The sequence below is a fragment of the Carassius gibelio genome, chromosome B8, assembly GCF_023724105.1.
Source record: "Carassius gibelio isolate Cgi1373 ecotype wild population from Czech Republic chromosome B8, carGib1.2-hapl.c, whole genome shotgun sequence".
In the NCBI taxonomy this organism is placed as follows: domain Eukaryota; kingdom Metazoa; phylum Chordata; class Actinopteri; order Cypriniformes; family Cyprinidae; genus Carassius; species Carassius gibelio.
In genome coordinates, this window is record NC_068403.1 from 20,911,268 (window position 1) to 20,929,941 (window position 18,674).

At 37.3% G+C, this 18,674-nt stretch overlaps 1 protein-coding gene across 2 annotated transcripts; it reads left to right on the forward strand.

The window, feature by feature from the left end:
• The first annotated feature begins 804 nt into the window (after window positions 1-804).
• On the forward strand, window positions 805-4,383 carry LOC127963769 (uncharacterized). Of its 2 annotated transcripts, XR_008154889.1 has the most exons (5): window positions 805-1,215; window positions 2,106-2,145; window positions 2,691-2,721; window positions 2,795-2,878; window positions 3,102-3,247. XR_008154889.1 is itself a non-coding variant. In XM_052563846.1 (4 exons), exons 1-4 carry the CDS (start codon window positions 886-888, stop codon window positions 3,539-3,541), a joined length of 885 nt encoding a protein of 294 aa, XP_052419806.1. In that variant the 5' UTR covers window positions 818-885; the 3' UTR covers window positions 3,542-4,383. The 2 variants fall into 2 exon arrangements, 1 of the variants encoding a protein (XP_052419806.1); XM_052563846.1 differs by lacking the exon at window positions 2,106-2,145 and having other exon boundaries at window positions 818-1,215; window positions 3,102-4,383.
• Window positions 4,384-18,674: the final 14,291 nt, after the last annotated feature.

Consider the following 18,674-nt stretch of genomic DNA (forward strand, 5'->3'; position numbering starts at 1 on the left):
ACTTATATTAGTTATAATATTAAATAGTAATACTGTTTGTTATAATATTTGTTGGTCCACATCAACAGTGCATTGTATTTGTTCTTCTTAACATCTCCATTGCCACTGTGACAAATTACCCCATATATGGTGTATTCTAATGCATGTTGTCACAAAAGTTCAAAAGGTCGCTTTTTTTTTCTCCTGGGACAAATGTCCACAGCCCCCTATTTTTCTACAAGATTATAGTATGTGCAAATACAGAAACTCTCCAGATAGGTAAAGTTTGTGACAATTAACCCCATGCAATATTGTTTATGAAACATGCATTGTGTTTATTATCCGTATAAAGCATAGTTTAAGCAAGGTTTTGAACTTGGATCCCCACAGAAAACATAATGATTGATAATATTAACAGGGCTCATATGTTAATCTTTGATTGTACAGAATATCTCAACACAACTCAATTCGTATTTGAGTCATTAAGCACGGTTTAAGTTTAATTTTGTGTTTTGGTCATTTTGACCTCAAGGGGTAATTTTTTGTTTTGCAAAAATGTAATTGCATTGGACTAAAACCTGTACTGACTTACAGTACAGTACTGACTCAAATTCAGCATTCAAAGCAGTAATTCATTTTATATTCGTATTACAAAAACAGAATAATAATCAACAGTAATATACAGAATAGTAATTTAAATGGGTGGAGTGGTGAAAAGGGACCTGGATGGATTTGTATGGTCAGATAAGCACTGTTTTACACAGCTTTAAACACACTTACAGTACTATGACGACGCGTCATGTAATTATTTATTTCCTCAGACTTGAAGAATTTTGGCTCGGAGTCAAGCAGGTCTTGCATGAGCAAAGCAGGAAACGACACTGGATCGACTGGACTGAGAGCCTAATGTTTTCAAAGTATCGATACTCCACGAGTAGGCTGTTTATTTTGGGCGTAGAAGAAAACACGTGGGAGAAATATACATATATATTGAGGTGTCTGAGAGCATGGAGCGGCGCTTTTAAACGGTCCGTTATGGAGATGACAAGCGAGGAGGCAGCCTGTCAGGTCCACGCAGTTTTCATGGAGCCCGAGCCCGAGCCCGTGAGCCGTCTGAGGGCAAAGTACCACTCACTGCGGAGACAAGTGTGCCTCATCCAGTCCATCAGCGTGCTCTTGTGCTTCAGCTGCTGCGTGTTCACGCTCCTGTATCACGCGTTCCCGCCGACCTCCAAGGTAAGACGCATAATAGTCACGTTACTACTCAATGAATATTTGAAAGTGTTTTAGAAACCTTTGCAATTGTCTTCATTTATATTTAATATTCGTACATGGCAACACGTACAGTACAATATGTTATAACCGGTTTTACACAGATTGTGTAAAATATAAGTGTGTCAAAAGAGCTAGTGTTTATTTCCATTACGTTTTTTTTTTTTTTTTTCTTGTTTTCCATTAGTCAGTATTTATATAACATGTCAATACCTTACCTGACCCTACTGGTCACACTTTATTTTAAGGTCCAATTCTCGCTATTAACTAACCATTAACTATGACTTTTGCCTCAATTCCTTATTTGCTGTCTATTAATAGTTTTAAGGTAGTTGTTAAGTTAAGGGTTTTGGGTAGGATTATGGATGTCATGCATTATATGTACTTTATAAGCACTAATAAACCGCCAATATGTTAATAATAGACATGCTAATAAGCAACTTATTAGTGTGAATTGGACCCTATACTAAAGTGTTACCACTCTACTTGATTTTTCAGATTTATTTATTTATTGAAAATGTGCTGACTGAATTATAATTCATGAGCCTGAAATAGATACTAATAACCATTGTCACTACAACAAAGAAATAAGTTACCTGTGAAACTAAGACAAGTAGCCAGGAGTAAATTGCACACTGGTCAAAAATGAATCTCTGATGAACAGAGAATCCAATGGCACATTTTTGTAAAAAGTGTTACCAGTATTAATGGCATATGATAACGACTTGTTGGATAATCACTAATAAAAAGGAATAAGTGCTAGCATTTAATAGATATGTAATAATACATACACTCTTAAAAATAAAGGTGCTTCACGATGCTGTAGAAGAACCTTTTTGTCTGTTTCACAAAAGGTTCTTTGTGGCGAAAGAAGTTTCTTCAGGTTACAAAAAGGTAAGAGGGATAAAAGACCTTTGACTGAATGGTTTGATTGAAACTTTTCTTTTATTTGCATCGCTGTGAAGAACCTTTTACGCACCTTTATTTTTAAGAGTGGAGTTACTAGTGTAATGGAAAAATATGGTGCTCACTATATGATTACTTAAAAGTAAAATTAAAGTTAAATTTATTAGTTCCTTATTGGAAATACTATATCTGGAAAGGTCATCTGCATGGACTAATCACGCAAAACCTGCTACTCTTTCTATTTTGTCATTCTGTTGTTAATATTTTTACCAAATCTTTTTTTTTTTATATATATTTATATATTTATTTGATTTTATATTTTTTTACTTTTGTGTTTGTCTGGGTCCTGGGGTGCCATGGGGTGTGTAGTGGTTTATTAAATATGTTTTCTCTCCCTTGCTGTAATGTGTTTTGTGTGCTGTCAAAAAATTAAATAAATTTAGGCCACAAAATAAGGCCACGACTTCCCCACAATATCTTGATCAGTTAAGGATTCATTGTGTGTGTATTAAACAATTGCTCTCTTTTTGTAGGAAAATGGAACCAAGGAGACAGCTACATTTGGTAAGTTGAATTCTACTTTATGTTGTTATGTAAATTCACAGAAATAAAAATCTTGCACTTTTTATCCATATAGGAATGCAGTATCAAGGTGTTGAATGGCATAGCAGAGAAAAAACAATCCAAACACAAAGAATCACATCTTTCACTCGTTTGACAGGTAGAAAGTATATCCTATACACTGATTGCAGTAAGACATAATGCACAAGTAGAAGTTAATAAAAACTATTATCATTAAGTTAAGATGAACTGTAAGCATGAGTTGCGAGAACTTATGTCTACACTCTTTAAAAAAAAGTGCAATGCAATTTGAATTCTCAGAGATACTTATGAATGTAAAAATATTTTGGCCAAGTGTATTCACACATTTCCCTTCTCTGTAGTTCAAGACAATGCCAACTTCACTAAAAATGAAGGATATTTGCCGTGGATGGATACACCAGAGTATCCGACACCAAACAATAGCAGATACTTCATCCTGGATGACAATAATGAATCTCTGAAAGTCCTTCGCGATGGAACATACAAGGTTTCTCTTCAGATTACGTACAAAAAAATATTCAGCGAAAACACAAGTGAAATATTTCTGCAACATGATATTCGTCATTGTACTGAGGCATATGATGGAGCCCTGACCCTCCTCGTCCACTGTGAAACAGTCAACCTCAAATACTGGACGAAAACTCTGTTCTCTGAGGGTATTTTTTCTCTCAAAGCTGGGGACAGACTCAAGGTGTGGTCCAACAATCGGAAACTCATTGACTTTAAAGGGCAAATTTCGCAAAAAACAGCCTTTGTGGCATATCCTCATTTTTCCACATGAGGATATGGTGAATATAGAATTCACTAAAAAGGCCATTTCTTCTATAGCTTTGCATAAAAATCAAAAGGGCTGCCATGAAGTATCATATTCATCTGAAAGGACCTTGTGGTCTAAACACATTCCTCTTCTGTCAACATAATAATTTGAATCTCAGATTTATTTGTATAATCAATAGCAGAGGTATGTACAGAATAAAACCTTTATGAAAAAAATACTGTTGTACAGTAATGGTGTCACAAGGTAATACCAGGGTACTTTGATATCATCTATGGTACTGAAAATCATTCCTTCTAACAGTATTTTTTGGTATTTTCTTTTGTATGAGAAGACTGCTCTGCTTCACGGCTGGGGACAAAAGAGGCATTGGCTTGGGTTTTTAAAACATTTTTAAGCACTACAACTGTGGAGGAATTGTAATTTAATAATGAAATTGTATTTTTGATGCATTTTGATTGAACTTGGTATGAAAATATACTGTTGTATGCATTAAAATACTGCATATTATATTATTTATGCTATTGTAATATGCTTTTGTATGTTATTATAGTCAGATTAAGGATTTGGGCTGTTAATGCAAAGGTTACAGGTTCAGTAACATTACGGATTGAAGAGAGTGGTCAATACCCTGTATTGCTCTGTTCCCTAGTGAGTTTTTGAGGTGCATCGTGGTTGCTGTCATTGGAATTTGTAGGCTGTAAGTTACTTTGTAATGAATAGGTTTGCAATCACCAAATATGACCTTTATAATGATTTGTATTAAAGATTGTTTCATGTATTTGAATACATCTTCATACTGACATCATTCTTTGACCATGAAGAATCAATAAATACTATTACATAAAGTTGTCTTTATAATATTTTTCAGATTTTTTACAGAATATCAGGAATATTTTTTCTGCTAAATTTCAGATATTTCAGACAGCAGATATTTAATTAAAGAATAATATTCTAGACATTCAATTCATGCAGCAAAAATACTGTTCAATTCATTAGAAACTACTGTATACAGTATAGTTTATTTACACACTAGGGTTAGGTTTACAGTTGTTTATCATTGTTAAATAACAATGTATCATATGCTCTACTCTTTTTTTTATTAAACAGCCCTGTTGGCATTGAGTAAAAGTAAATTGATTCTAAATAAACATGATACATTTATATTAGGTTTATACAGTACAACTGTACTTGTAGCAATCTGAGTTCAGTAACTGTCTTGAGGTCCTTTGCTGATTCCCACCACCTCTCTCCACCCAATGCTTTCATTGTTAGCTCTCCACTCTTCTGTCCCAATAAAGGCATAAAATAGCCATTCATATAATAAAAAAATAAATAAAGAGAAAATAGACTAAACCATCAATTATTAATGAGCAGTCAATGATTCATGGCTAGACTGAGTCAGAGCATCTCAAAAACACCAAGTCTTAAAAAAATCTAACTATATGTATTCTATTTTCTTTTCATTTAGTGAAAGTGAAAGTGAAGTGACATTCAGCCAAGTATGGTGACCCATACTCAGAATTTGTGCTCTGCATTTAACCCATCCGAAATGCACACACACAGAGCAGTGAACACACACACACACACACTGTGAGCACACACCCGGAGCAGTGGGCAGCCATTTATGCTGCGGCGCCCGGGGAGCAGTTGGGGGTTCGATGCCTTGCTCAAGGGCACCTAAGTCGTGGTATTGAAGGTGGAGAGAGAGCACTGTACATGCACTCCCCCCACCCACAATTCCGTCCGGCCCGAGACTAGAACCCACAACCCTTCGATTGGGAGTCCAACCCTCTAACCAGTAGGCCACGACTTCCCCCTATTATGCAATGTGTGTGTGTGTGTGTGTGTGTGTGTGTGTGTGTGTGTGTGTGTGTGTGTGTGTGTGTGTGTGTGTGTGTGTGTGTGTGTGTGTGTGTGTGTGTGTGTGTGTGTGTGTGTGCGTGCGTGCGTGCGTGCGTGCGTGCGTGCGTGCGTGCGTGCGTGCGTGCGTGCGTGCGTGGTTGGTAAACCGTGATCTCGGGGTGTTAACACTTTGTGGTGAATTCTGTGTGTTCCGCATCTGCACTGATTAGTTGTGGGCGTCTCCGTTAAAGGGGGGGAGAAATGGTTGTTTTCCCTCAATATCCTGTTAATCTTGAGTACCTATAGAGTAGTACTGCATCCTTCATAACTCCAAAAAGTCTTTAGTTTTATTATATTCATAAGAGAAAGATAGTCTGTACCGATTTTTCCCGGAAAAACACGACCGGCTGGAGGCGTGGCGTGTGGGCGGAGCTAAAGAATCAAGAGCACGAGTAAGCTTTTGCGTTGAGAGCGTTTGGAAGCTGTGACATTACCGTGAGGAAAAAACCATCCAAAACAAACCATGGCTAACAGTCAGATTCAGCGTATATTTATGATCCAGAATCAGATCCAGAGGCTGAAATTTAACAAGAGCAGCATCAGCAACGACGTCTCTATGTGGTATGTCCTGAAACTGTGCTTAACGGTTTTGGAAAATGACTAAGTTCCACTTTATGTCGTCTTTTTTATTTTTTTTAAGCTGTACATGTGGAAAGTGCAGTTTGATGACAACATCGCATGTTGTTTACTTGATGTGTTTACGCGGCGATAGCTAAGTTAACAACACAGAGATATTTGAAGCAGTTTTACTCACCGTATACGTTTCCAACACACGATCGTGACCCTTTTTCGTTGGGACTCCATTATCCTTAAGAAATAAACGATGTGCAAATCCGGCGTCAAACTGGGCCTTGTTTGTAAAACAAGCATCTTCGAAATGCAGGGAACAAACAAAAACACTTGCACAACTCCTTTGATGCTCTGTAAAAATAAACTCCATCCACTGGTCCCTTAATGCTGTTTTTTTTTTTTTTTTTTGGTAATCTGTGCAGGGTTGTCTTGCCCTGGCAACCAAAAACACACATCTTTTGTGACATTTCGCGATGCTCTCGCTCTGATCAGTGAATGTCTGTGCTCTCAGTGCTGTGCTATACGTGAGCACACGCTCTTCCGGCAGAAGTGCCCTTAGGACCCATGTAAGGAAATTCCGCTCCATCTAACGTCACACAGAGCCATACTCGAAAAAAAACTTTCCGAAACTTGTGACAAACCGGAAGGAGTATTTTTGGAACAAAAATACTCCTTCAAACGTACAACTTAATTTTTTAAACTTTGTCCATGTTAAGCATGAAAATCCAACTCTTTAACAGTGTAAAAAATTCAGTATGAATGAAATAGCATTTCACCCCCCCTTTAATTGTATCAGCAACAGCTGCCACTCATTACTCATGCACTATATATTGGCTTGTCTCACGTCTTGTGTTTGTGAAATCGTTGTCTTATGTTTGATGTGGTTCCCCTGTTCGTTTGGCTCTCAAGTGTTGTTTGCGTTTGGATGTCTGTGTTTCTCTAGAACCTCATTCACTCTCCGCACGTTCACTCAGCCACAGACACTTACCTTCGGCTCTATTCCCCGCAGTTCCTGTGCCACTCTCTCCTGCTGCCTACACGTCGATGTCATCTGGATTACTCACCTTCTCTCCGCCATCAACTGGATTCCTCACCTCTTCACCATCACCACGGATTATCGTCCCTCTTTGTTTGTGTACTCTGATTCATATCTTCCCATTAAACTTGTTAACTCGCATTTGCTTCCAGACTGTCCTTTCACCCACCGTCACAGTATGTGTAAAGACCTCTAACACTAGCTTGCTCTATTCTTTTTTTTTTATTCTGTTTTCTTTTTATTTATTATATTATTTAAAATCCCAAGCTACGTGTACTTTGTTAACCCAACTGAGACTTGTTATAGCACTTATATATCTTTGCTCTTTTTGTTGTTTTTGATTGATTGTCCTCATCTGTAAGTCGCTTTGGATAAAGCATCTGCTAAATGAATAAATGTAATGTAATGTAATGTAATGTAACTAGAAGTGCAATATAGAGTTTTATATACATATAAGTGCAGAGTAAGTGAAGCTATGATGTACAGAATGTACAGTGGAGTTGCTATATACAGTATTGAGCAGAGTATATACAGAATATAAATAGGAATGCAATTTAGGGATTGTATGTACATTATGGACATAGCAATGTAGGATTATATATATATACACATTATGAACAGCAGCAACATGAGAACAGTGGAAGTACATACAGTTGGATGAGTGTGCAAAAGTATTGTTAAACAATGTATTCTATGCATAATAACAGTGGTGCAATGATATTTTTATAGAAATAGTTTACTGTGCGTTGTACAGTAACAACTTTAGACAGTTTACAATAATAGCTAGAACAGTGTGCAGTCTGTACAAAATATGAGTATTGCAAATACATGTATATAAAGTACTGTGACCAGTGCAGTAATAAAGCAGTTGCAGGTTAGATTGGTGGTGTGGCGTTCAGAAGTGTCACAGGCTCGGGGAAAGAAGCTCTTCCTAAGCCTACTAGTGAGAGAGTGTAGGCTCCGGTAATGCCTGCCGGATGTAAGGAGGGTGAAAAGTCCATGGTTAGGGTGAGAGGCATCCTTGATGATGTTTCTTGCCCTGTCCAGACAGTGCTTGTCATAAATGTTCTCAATGGAAATTAACTGAGTGCCGGTGATCCGTTGAGCAGTTTTCACCACATAAATATAGAGCTTTGCAGTCAAATGCGGATCAATTGCTGTACCATACTGTGATGCAGTTTGTGAGTATGCCCTCAATGATGCTGCGGTAGAATTCCACAAGGATCCTGGGACTCAGGTAAACTTTATTAAGGCTACGTAAGAAGTAAAGGCCTTTTTGACCAGGGTGGAGGTGTTATTGGACCAGGTAAGGTCACCAGAAATGTGGATGCCAAGAAACTAGAAACTCTACACACGCTCCACTACAGCTCAGCGATGTAGATGGGTGTGTGTGTATGACTCATAGTCCACCTGAATATATATATATATATTCTTTTTTCACATAATGTACATTCTGTCTTTTGGATGAGACATTAAACCAAGGTCCTGTCTCTCTGTGGTCATTACAAATCCCAGGATGTCCTTCGAAAAAGAGTAGGGGTGTAACCCTGCCATCCAGTGCCCTGAATGGGTTTAAGCTTTGTGAATGGGTTTAAGAGGAAACTCTTAGCAAATAATTTGTGCTGCTATTTAGGAGAACTTTTAGGGTATACTCACACTAGGCACGGTTGCCTTGAATCAAATATGATAAAATAATTTTTTTTTGTAGTGGAAAAAGCCATGTGTGGAAAATGAATTGTAACAGGTTTCTGTGGAAAACAAAAAGATGCCTTTTTCATCCAAGTTGACAAACCTGTAGAGAAGAACAAACATTGAGATCCCCAAAACAGGAACTGCTTTTCTCTTCCTGATTTCTTTCCCAGAGTGTGAATGATGGAATGAGGAAAAACAAGCTTTGCCATGTGGCTTGAAGCCACAATGGAATCACAGATCTTCACACACTTGTAAAATGGACATAAAATGAGTACTGTTTGTGACACATAATCATTGTATACAAACCTACCTACATGAATGAATGTAAACCCTACACACTTCATAGGGTTAAACAGTTATAACAAATACTATGTCCTAAATAGCATGACTGTTGACTTTTATAACTTAATCACAGTTATAATGCGAAATATGTCCAAACTGGAATTAGCTGCATATTTTTTCAATGCAATACAGTCCTACCTTTCATTCCTCGAATGAAAAATCAGTCATAGCAGACATAATTACAGAGGATGAGTGTGCTGGAAAATCACATTTGGTTTTTGATTAACTTCATCCTCATATTACTCTGAAATGCCAATTATAAAATGTCAAATTTTGTTGTAAATTACTGGAGAAATATGGGGCATGCATACATGTGATGTTATTCATCCTATGTATATAACTGCTGTGCAAACATTAAATTATTTTAATCGCGATTAATCACATTATTGTCTGCGATTAATCCCAATTACTCATACTGTTATGCAAAAAATATATAATGCATTTAAAAGTAGTGTATTGTGCACCTTTTCATTTTAAAGTAGGCCTACTGCTATATGAAAAAAGTTTAATAACATCTTGTTTGCAAACACTTCAAACGTATAAGGTGCCTTTTACAGCAGTGTTCCTTTTACATAGTAGCAGTTAAAATATTTATTGTTTCCTAAATCTCAATTTATAACATTAATCTAATTAAATTAAATATAGAACAAGCTATTTGTCACTGCCAACACATTAACGTTTTTATAGAAAATATTTTATAGTTTATTATAGAAAAACTAGTTATGCTCAGAGTCCAAAGCCTCGATCATAACATTATAAAAGGCACATTCCTATTAGAGACCTGCACGATCGTGGGATCCATCGCAGCAGAGTGTGGCAGGGACAACACTTGATGGGCAGGAAGAGACTCGTGTAGGCGGGATGCAGAAGAATACTAGTGCATCTAAATAAATTAGAATGTCGTGGAAAAGTTAATTTATTTCAGTAATTCAGTAATTCACATTAAATTGTGAAACTTGTGTATTAAATTAATTAAATACACACAGACTGAAGTAGTTTAAGTCTTTGGCTCTTTTAATTGTGATGATTTTGGCTCACATTTAACAAAAACCCACCAATTCATCATCTCAACAGATTAGAACAGTGGTTTTCAACCTGTGGTCCAATGGTATTGCAGGTGGGCTGCCAATTACTATTCAAGATTCAAGATTTTTATTCGTCACATACACAATTATATAGAGCATATATAACCAGCAGTGAAATGTAAGTCAGTTTCGCTCCATGGACAGTGCAATTACACTGATGAAAATATACATAAATATAGCTATGAAAGAATGAAATAAAATCAAACAATAAAAAATAAGAATAAAATATAAAAAATATGTATACTGTTGAAGTAAATATAGACTGGAAAATAATGTGCATGAAAGTACACTGTATTATTAAATATTAAGAGACCCAGGGATGTACAAGAGGCAATCTGCATATGTGCATTATACTGTAGTCTTAAATATTAAGATACACATGTACAAGGCAAATGTGCAAACAGGTTGACACTGTCAGTATGTCAATGTGAGGCAGCAAAGTGAAACAATGGTTACTGGGGTGGATGGAGTCCTTGATGATTATAACAGCTCTGCTTTGGCAGGGTTTGAGGTAGATTTCCTGCAGAGAGGGGAGAGCAGACCCAGAGATATGCTCAGCTAAGCGCACAACTCTCTGCAAGGCTTTACAGAATACACTATTGTAAATACACTATTAAAATAAATAATAATATTGTTCATATATGTAAAAATGTCTAAGTCATAACTTAATTACATCATTTCATATATATAATTAAATAAGAAAAATATTAACTTTTTTAAATATTAAATATTTAACTGTAACTATGCTTTAACTGTAACTATGCCACTATTTGAGCTCGCTGATTGGTTTAAGAATAAACTGCCAATTTATCTTAGATATTTTTGCTGCATATGCTACAGCACAACAGCAGTTGTGTCAAGCCGTGCCTACCCGAGTTATTTTCTGTTCATTGCCAGTTCATTCAATAAATACAGTTAACAATCTAGATTCTGAGTACTAAGTTATTAACCCAACAATAGTGGGGTCAGTTAATTTTTTTGCAGTGGGCCGTGCAAACATATGTTTTTTCGGTTGTGCGGGCCGCGAATTGAAAAAGTTTGGGAACCGCTGGATTAGAATATGGTGACATGACAGACAGCTAATCGACTCAAAACACCTGCAAACGTTTCCTGAGCCTTCAAAATGGTCTCTCAGTTTGGGTCACTAGGCTACACAATCATGGGAAGACTGCTAATCTGACAGTTGTCCAGAAGACAATCATTGACACCTCCCATATAAGGAGGGTAGCCACAAACATTCATTCCCAAAGAAGCTGGCTGTTCACAGAGTGCTGGACCCAAGCAAGTTAACAGAGAGTTGAGGGAAAGGAAAAAGGAAAATGATGCACAACCAACCGAGAGAACCACAGCCTTATGAGGATTTTCAAGCAAAATCGATTGAGTGAACTTCACAAGGAATGGACTGAGGCTGGGGTCAAGGCATACAGACGCGTCAAGGAATTTTGCTACAGTTGTTGAATTCCTCCTGAACCACAGACAGTATCACCCATTTACCAAGAAATTTTGGAGCACTTTATGCTTCCTTCTGCTGACCAGCTTTTTGAAGATTCTGATTTCATTTTCGAGCAGGCTTTGGAACCTACCCACACTGCCAAAAGCACTAAAAGTTGGTTAAATGACCATGGTGTTAGCGTGCTTGACTGGCCAGCAAACTCACCAGACCTGAAAGAGGAAAATGAAGAAGAGGAAAATAAGAAACAAAAGACCAAACAAATGCAGATGAGCTGAAGGCCACTGTCAAAGATTCCTGATCACCTCCATGCCACGCCAAATTGAGGCAGTAATTAAAGCAAAAGGAGCCCCTACCAAATACTGAGTACATGTACAGTAAATTAACATACTTTCCAAAGGCCAACAATTCACAATTTTTTTTATTATATATATATATATATATATATATATATATATATATATATATAATTTTTTTTTTTTTTTTTTTTTTTTTTGAATTTGTGGGTTTTTGTTAAATGTGAACCAAAATCACCAGACAATTTGAGTTGAATTACTGAAATAAATGAACTTTTCCATGACATTCTAATTTATTTAGATGCACCTGTAATTTGGGTGTGCTCACAGTAGGCAGTCTCAAACCCTAAAGCCTGGTTCGTTTGACTAGTGTGATCACTCCGTTTAGCACTCCCTGGCTTGGTTGGAAGAGGTGGGTAAGAGTGCAGTCAAGTTATATATAGATCAGTGAGTGTGAGCGCTAACCACGCCAGAGTGCAGATCTTCTGACATGTGCTGCATGATTGGGTGAATATTTCTGAGCAGCAAAAGCTATAGATCTTTAAAGCAATATATTGTGTGAAGGACGTGTGTTACCGCACCCCACATGACTAATATAAAATAATAAAATAAAATAATAAACCACAAAGTTAACAAAATGATTCACTCCACTGTGTTGAGCAAGCACTTCTCTGCTGTCTTCACGTGCTATTGGAAACTTCCCATTTATAAATAAAGTCATGATTACGAGCTCCTTGCATTCTTTTCTGTTAAAAATATCAGTGGACAGTGGTTTGTGAATGCTGATGCTTAGCCTAAATAATTTGGTCAGGAACATCCCCTCCTGTGACCCATGATTTGTCTTCATGTGTATTCAGAGCCAGTGAACAACTGACTTTCATAATAGTAATAATAATAATAATAATAATAATAATAATAAAGTGTGCAATAAAATAATCAGATTCACTCAATTTATTGCTTCAGATCAAATTGCGAATTTACTAGTTATGCACACTTGTAGCAAATTGTCATAAATGTATGTTTTCCATATTAAATAAAATCGCATAGGCCTGTGCAAAACAACAAACAATGTATGTATCATGAGATCCTGGGTGTGTGATGTGATGACAGCACTAGTGTTATTCATGAGATTCATGTTGTGTGTGGTTCTACAATAAAACAGAAAAAACTCAATCACTTTTCTAATAAGATCCCTTTAAAAAAGTCATTATAACTTCATGCAGCCAAACATGTGAGAAATAATATTTCACCATTCCTTTTATAACTGAAGAAATATATCAAATAACACAACTTATCAGATAACAAGGAATAACACTTAATGACACACAGAGTGAAATACAACATAGAATCCCAATGAACTCCGAACCAAACACGCAACATCGGCCTGTAACTTTTGTCTGCTCACAATCTGTATGCTTTATTGATTAGTAGTGTACAATAGACACAGCATCTTTACCTTTGTCTTCTCTCCACTGAGTATCAGAACCACATTTACTCAGGAAATGCTAAAATCAAATAGATTGCTGTGCAGCTATAACAACTATAAAAAATAATAATAAATAAAATATATTAAACATGATCTATCTCACAACATGACTACAGATTGCAAAAATACTTTCTTGAAGTGAACATGCCATGTAGAATTTAGCTAGCAGCCTTGTAGAAGGGCCCATTCTGAAGAGTTCTGGTTGTTTATAGTCGTTTGGAATGTCCCTTTCAGCTGTGAAATTCCCCGGGGAGAATGTTATCATTTAATTCATTCCAGTCAAAGAACATGTGAGACTGGGAAGTTTTCCCCTGGTTTCACAATGAATTCAAGTAAGTTGAACTTTGAATTTGTGAATTAATCATGCTGACCAACATTGCTTCATGCATTACTAAACTATTAAATTAAAGTTTCACTAATTTCAGTAAGCTTTAAATTTGGCATGAAGTCATCTTCCTTTCTTATGCTTATGTATATCAGAGTGAATGACTTGTCGAAAGATGAAAAATGAACAATGGGACTTGATTTTGTCCATTAGGAACTGATTGGATCGTTGTTTGCTAATTGATGCACTCTCATGTGAGATGTTGTTAAGAGGGCTCCAGCTAACAGAGAACATTCTCAAAACTTTCGCAACATTCTGGCAAGGTTTTCTCAAAGTTATGATTGAATGTGATTCAGTTGATTATTAATTCAGTTGACACAGCTAAGACATGCATTTTAGTCTGGGATTAGGTTTACGTCTTGTCTGTGAACCTGGGTGTGGCGAGTGGTGCGGGGCCGAGGGACGTGGGAACAAGGAGTGAGGCCGGCGGAATGATTGGGAAATCAGCGACACCTGCGCCCCACCGCCGGTCTCGAGTCCCACGTAGGAAATGGAGGGATATAAAACTGGAGCGACGATAGTGAAGGACGAGAGAGGACCAGGCCTAGGCTTTTAGTTGTGTTTGCTTTTTATTTGTGCGCATCAGTTGTCCGTGAGGGGCTGATGCGCGGTTTTGTTTATTTTGTGATTATTAAAGTTTCATTTTGGATTGTTCTCCGGTTCCCGCCTCCTTCTTCTCGATGATTATGGAGTTTACATTTTTACAGTGGTGCCGAAACCCGGGAGAAGGAGTGACGTGCTGCTGAAGATCCCCTCGCCGCTGTGGTGAATCCGTGGTGCCATCGAGCAGGCGAGGAGTGTGCCGCCATGGACGCTCGAGGCGGTGGGCTGGAGCGAGTTGCCGGGGACGGGCGAGCTCGCTGCCGGCCGCCCATGATGTGGAGGGGCGGTTGCCGTCCGTGAGGGAGCGGAGGAGTCAGCGCCATTCGCCAGGGGGCCGGAGCCTGCTGCCATCCGCTGGAACGGGGAGGAGCAGGGAAAGGGGGACTCCTGCCGGCTGCCCAAAACCAGAGGAGCCGTCCCCGTCCACCGGGCGGCCGAGGAGTGTCGTGCTGTCAGCCGAGGGCCGTCCAGTGCCACCGCCAGGCACTGTGGAGGAGATCACCCAGCTGGTGAAGGGCCGAGCAGCAGTGCGTCTGGGAAGCGGTTTTTTTTTTTCCTCTCTCCCCTCTCTCGTCTCTGTCGCTCCTCCTTCTATCTCCTTTTCTCTCGCCTCGTCTGTCCTACCCCCAGGTTCCCGCAGGTCCCCGTGAGCGCCCCCCCCCCTGAGGGAGGGTGGAGGTGGGGAGTAGAGCGCAGTCTCGAGGGTAGTCCCCGGCCTGAGAGGGGCAATGGGGGTATGTGGCGAGTGAGGCGGGGCCGAGGGACGTGGGAACAAGGAGTGAGGCCGGCAGAATGATTGGGAAATCAGTGACACCTGCGCCCCACCGCCGGTCTCGAATCCCACGTAGGAGATGGAAGGATATAAAACTGGAGCGACTACAGTGAAGGACGAGAGAGGACCAGGCCTGGGCTTTTAGTTTATGTTTGGCTTTTTATTTGCGCGCATCAGTCGTCCGTGAGGGGCTGATGCACTTTTTTTTGTTATTAAAATGACGTTTGATTGTCTGCCGGTTCCCGCCTCCTTCTTCACGATGATTATGGAGATTTCATTATTACACTGGGGTTAGTGTTTTAATTCAGTTTTTAAAGCTTTACACATGCACTGTAAAATCTTATTAGTTGGGCTTACTTAAAAAAGCATGAAAAAAATTGCCTTGCAAAAACTAAGTAAAATGAAATAGGAATAGTATGTTGTACTGACAAATCCAGTATAGTTTACTTAGACGAGAGTTCTTCTAGAAACTAAAAAAATAAATATAGGAGGTACTTCATCACTTAATTTAGGTTTACTCATGACTTAGTATAGCTACTCACTGACTCCCAAAGGGCATTGCGAAAGAAAAAAAAATAATGCAGTTTTTTGTTTTGTTTTTGTTTTTACAGATTACAGATTTAGTTGTTTTATTTGCCAATTTGATTTGCTGTCTTGTATCAGTAGTAGCACAACAAAAAGAGCTAATGAAATGGTTATTGATACAAATAAATGCTATTTTATTGTTACCATTGTTGTGATTCCCGTCTGTGTGTGACTTCAGCATATTACTACAAATTATTCAAGGATTATATTAATCTAATTATCTACCTGTCAAGACATTTATGAAAAATAAATTTTACAAAAGTTAATTGATGAACAAAAGTATAAAAACTCAGTAAGGCAAGCTTGCATTTTACTATGTAGACAACTGACACATTCATATAAAGATATACAGTACTTCCTGTCTGATAAAGTTTTGCTATATCTGACACAGTGAACTGAGTAATTATAAAGTTGTGACTTGTGAAAGTGACACTCCCCGTGTGGAATAACATGAAAAGGATTTCAAGCACATGAGTCACTGTAAGGTGTGATGCAATAACATCCTGCTGTAGATGACATGCTCTGTGCATTGCTTTTGCAGACACTTTGAAATCTGCTATCATATGAGATGCCATTAAGGGTTATTGTTGCATTAAAGAGGAATTTTAAGACATAAAAAATTTATACATAATAATATATACATTCAGTTAAGTGTGAAAATTTGAAAATTATGAAATTGGAAATGAATGACAGGAAATGTCCAAAGCTCCCCTGATGTTACTGAAAATTTTGTAAAAGTAAATAGAAATAAATCTGTGATTAAATCTGGATTCTAATTTGATTTAATTTGGATTATAATATTATTTTTTATCACAATTCTGCTTGTATTTGATAACATCACAAAAGTAGAAATAAAATGCCCAAAGATTAAAGTGGTCATCATTTCTATTATTACAACTCTGTTTTGTATTTGACATTATTAAGTAAACATTTGATTTCTAAAATACTTCAGTCAATAAAGATATATTGCTGGTTCAATAAGTGACTATAAGGTATTATTTACCTCAAAAGTCTGTTATTTACTCATCATAAATTGTCCTACAGGTTTGAAAAGGCATTAGAGTGAGTAACAGACAGAAATTCCATTTGTGTTTGAGCTATTTGTGTTATAATGTTGATTAATACTTTTTTTTTGTAGCAGTTTTTAAAATATACATGAACATAACTCTAACCTATTCTAACCAAAATATTTAAATCATTTTTCCTGTTCACTCTAAACGTGAACCTCATTAAGAAAGGTGTGTTACCAATTGTTTCAAACATTCAGATCAAAAGGTTTTAAGGTTCGTTTAAAGAAAATTCTAAATTCCTTCATTGTGACTGAATGATCCAGAAACTTCACTTACAGTGATTTAATTGCTCTGGATTCCAAACATTCTTTTGCTTTTTGAGGAAATGTACACCTACAGTGCTGATTGTTTGATTGAATCAAAGCACTTCCCTTAATGCATTTGAACAGAACAGAAACTAGTGTGAATGAAACCGTGACTCTGCATGTCATACCTCTAAACAATGCTTCAAGGCCTGTGCTTTCACTGCTTTTTTCACTTCACAAATACTGTCTCCAGGGATTTCCCATACTTTATACAGTAATACACTGTAGTAAGAATTATGATGAAATAATACTGTTGTGGAGATTACTTCAATATATTTTTTGTGTGTGTATATACACTCACCTAAAGGATTATTAGGAACACCTGTTCAATTTCTCATTAATGAAATTATCTTATCAACCAATCATATGGCAGTTGCTTCAATTCATTTAGGGGTGTGTTCCTGTCCAAGACAATCTCCTGAACTCCAAACTGAATGTCAGAATGGGAAAGAAACCTGATTTAAGCAATTTTGAGCATAGCATGGTTGTTGGTGTCTGCTCAGTTACTGGGATTTTCACGCACAACCATTTCTAGGGTTTACAAAGAATGGTGTGAAAAGGGAAAAACTGTCTTAATGATTTTTGGGTAACACTTTACAATAACAGTACATGAATCATCAAATACTAATACCTGAATTAATAATTACTTGACTATGAACTAATGATGAGTTAAGACATGTATTAATCAAGAGCTAATGAAGAACTAACTTAACTATGACATGAGTCATATGAAATACTGCATGAATAACACTACCTTAATTACATGTTAGTTCCTGCATAATAGTTAATGTATTAATTAACACTTTGAGATAAACTACAGTAAACCACACGTTCTAGAAGCAAGATGTATGAAAATGACACAATTTATAAATTTGCCACCAGCTCTGTCACAAACATCAGTGAAAGACAGTGGATTTATTGCAATATTTGCGTTTAACCTAACTCATCCAACGCACAATGATGCATTCATAATTAAAAACGACTTTATCATTCGGTTTTGAGTGATTCCACTGCTGTCCTACAATAACATTAAGCAGACGCAATTTTCCAAATTGAAATCAGTTAGCATAGAGATGCTGATTATCACTTTTGTTACGTTATGGTTTGGCTTACTGTCTTTATATCAGACGTTTGTCTGGCTCTTCTTTTGGGCCACTATCGCTACTTCAAATGATCAACTTTGCTCTTACCGTTCAGTTCCTTCTCCATCCAAATGCAGCCACAGGTCCTCTTCTCTTCAACTTATTTACAAACCACAGAAAAGGACCAAATACCTGACTTAGATAAGTTGAATATGTATAGAACATGTGTAATTGATAACTTTTTAAAGATGTGCCCCACAAAGACAAATCGTGACATAATGATACATCAACAAGTCATGAATTAATGTTACTTTATGAGTAATAAATGATGAGTTAGTAATAATGTGCCCCCCCAAGTAAAGTCATGACATAATGATACATCAACAAGTCATGAATTAATGTTACTTTATAAGTAATTAATCATGAGTTAGTAATAATGTGCCCCCCCAAGTAAAGTCATGACATAATGATACAT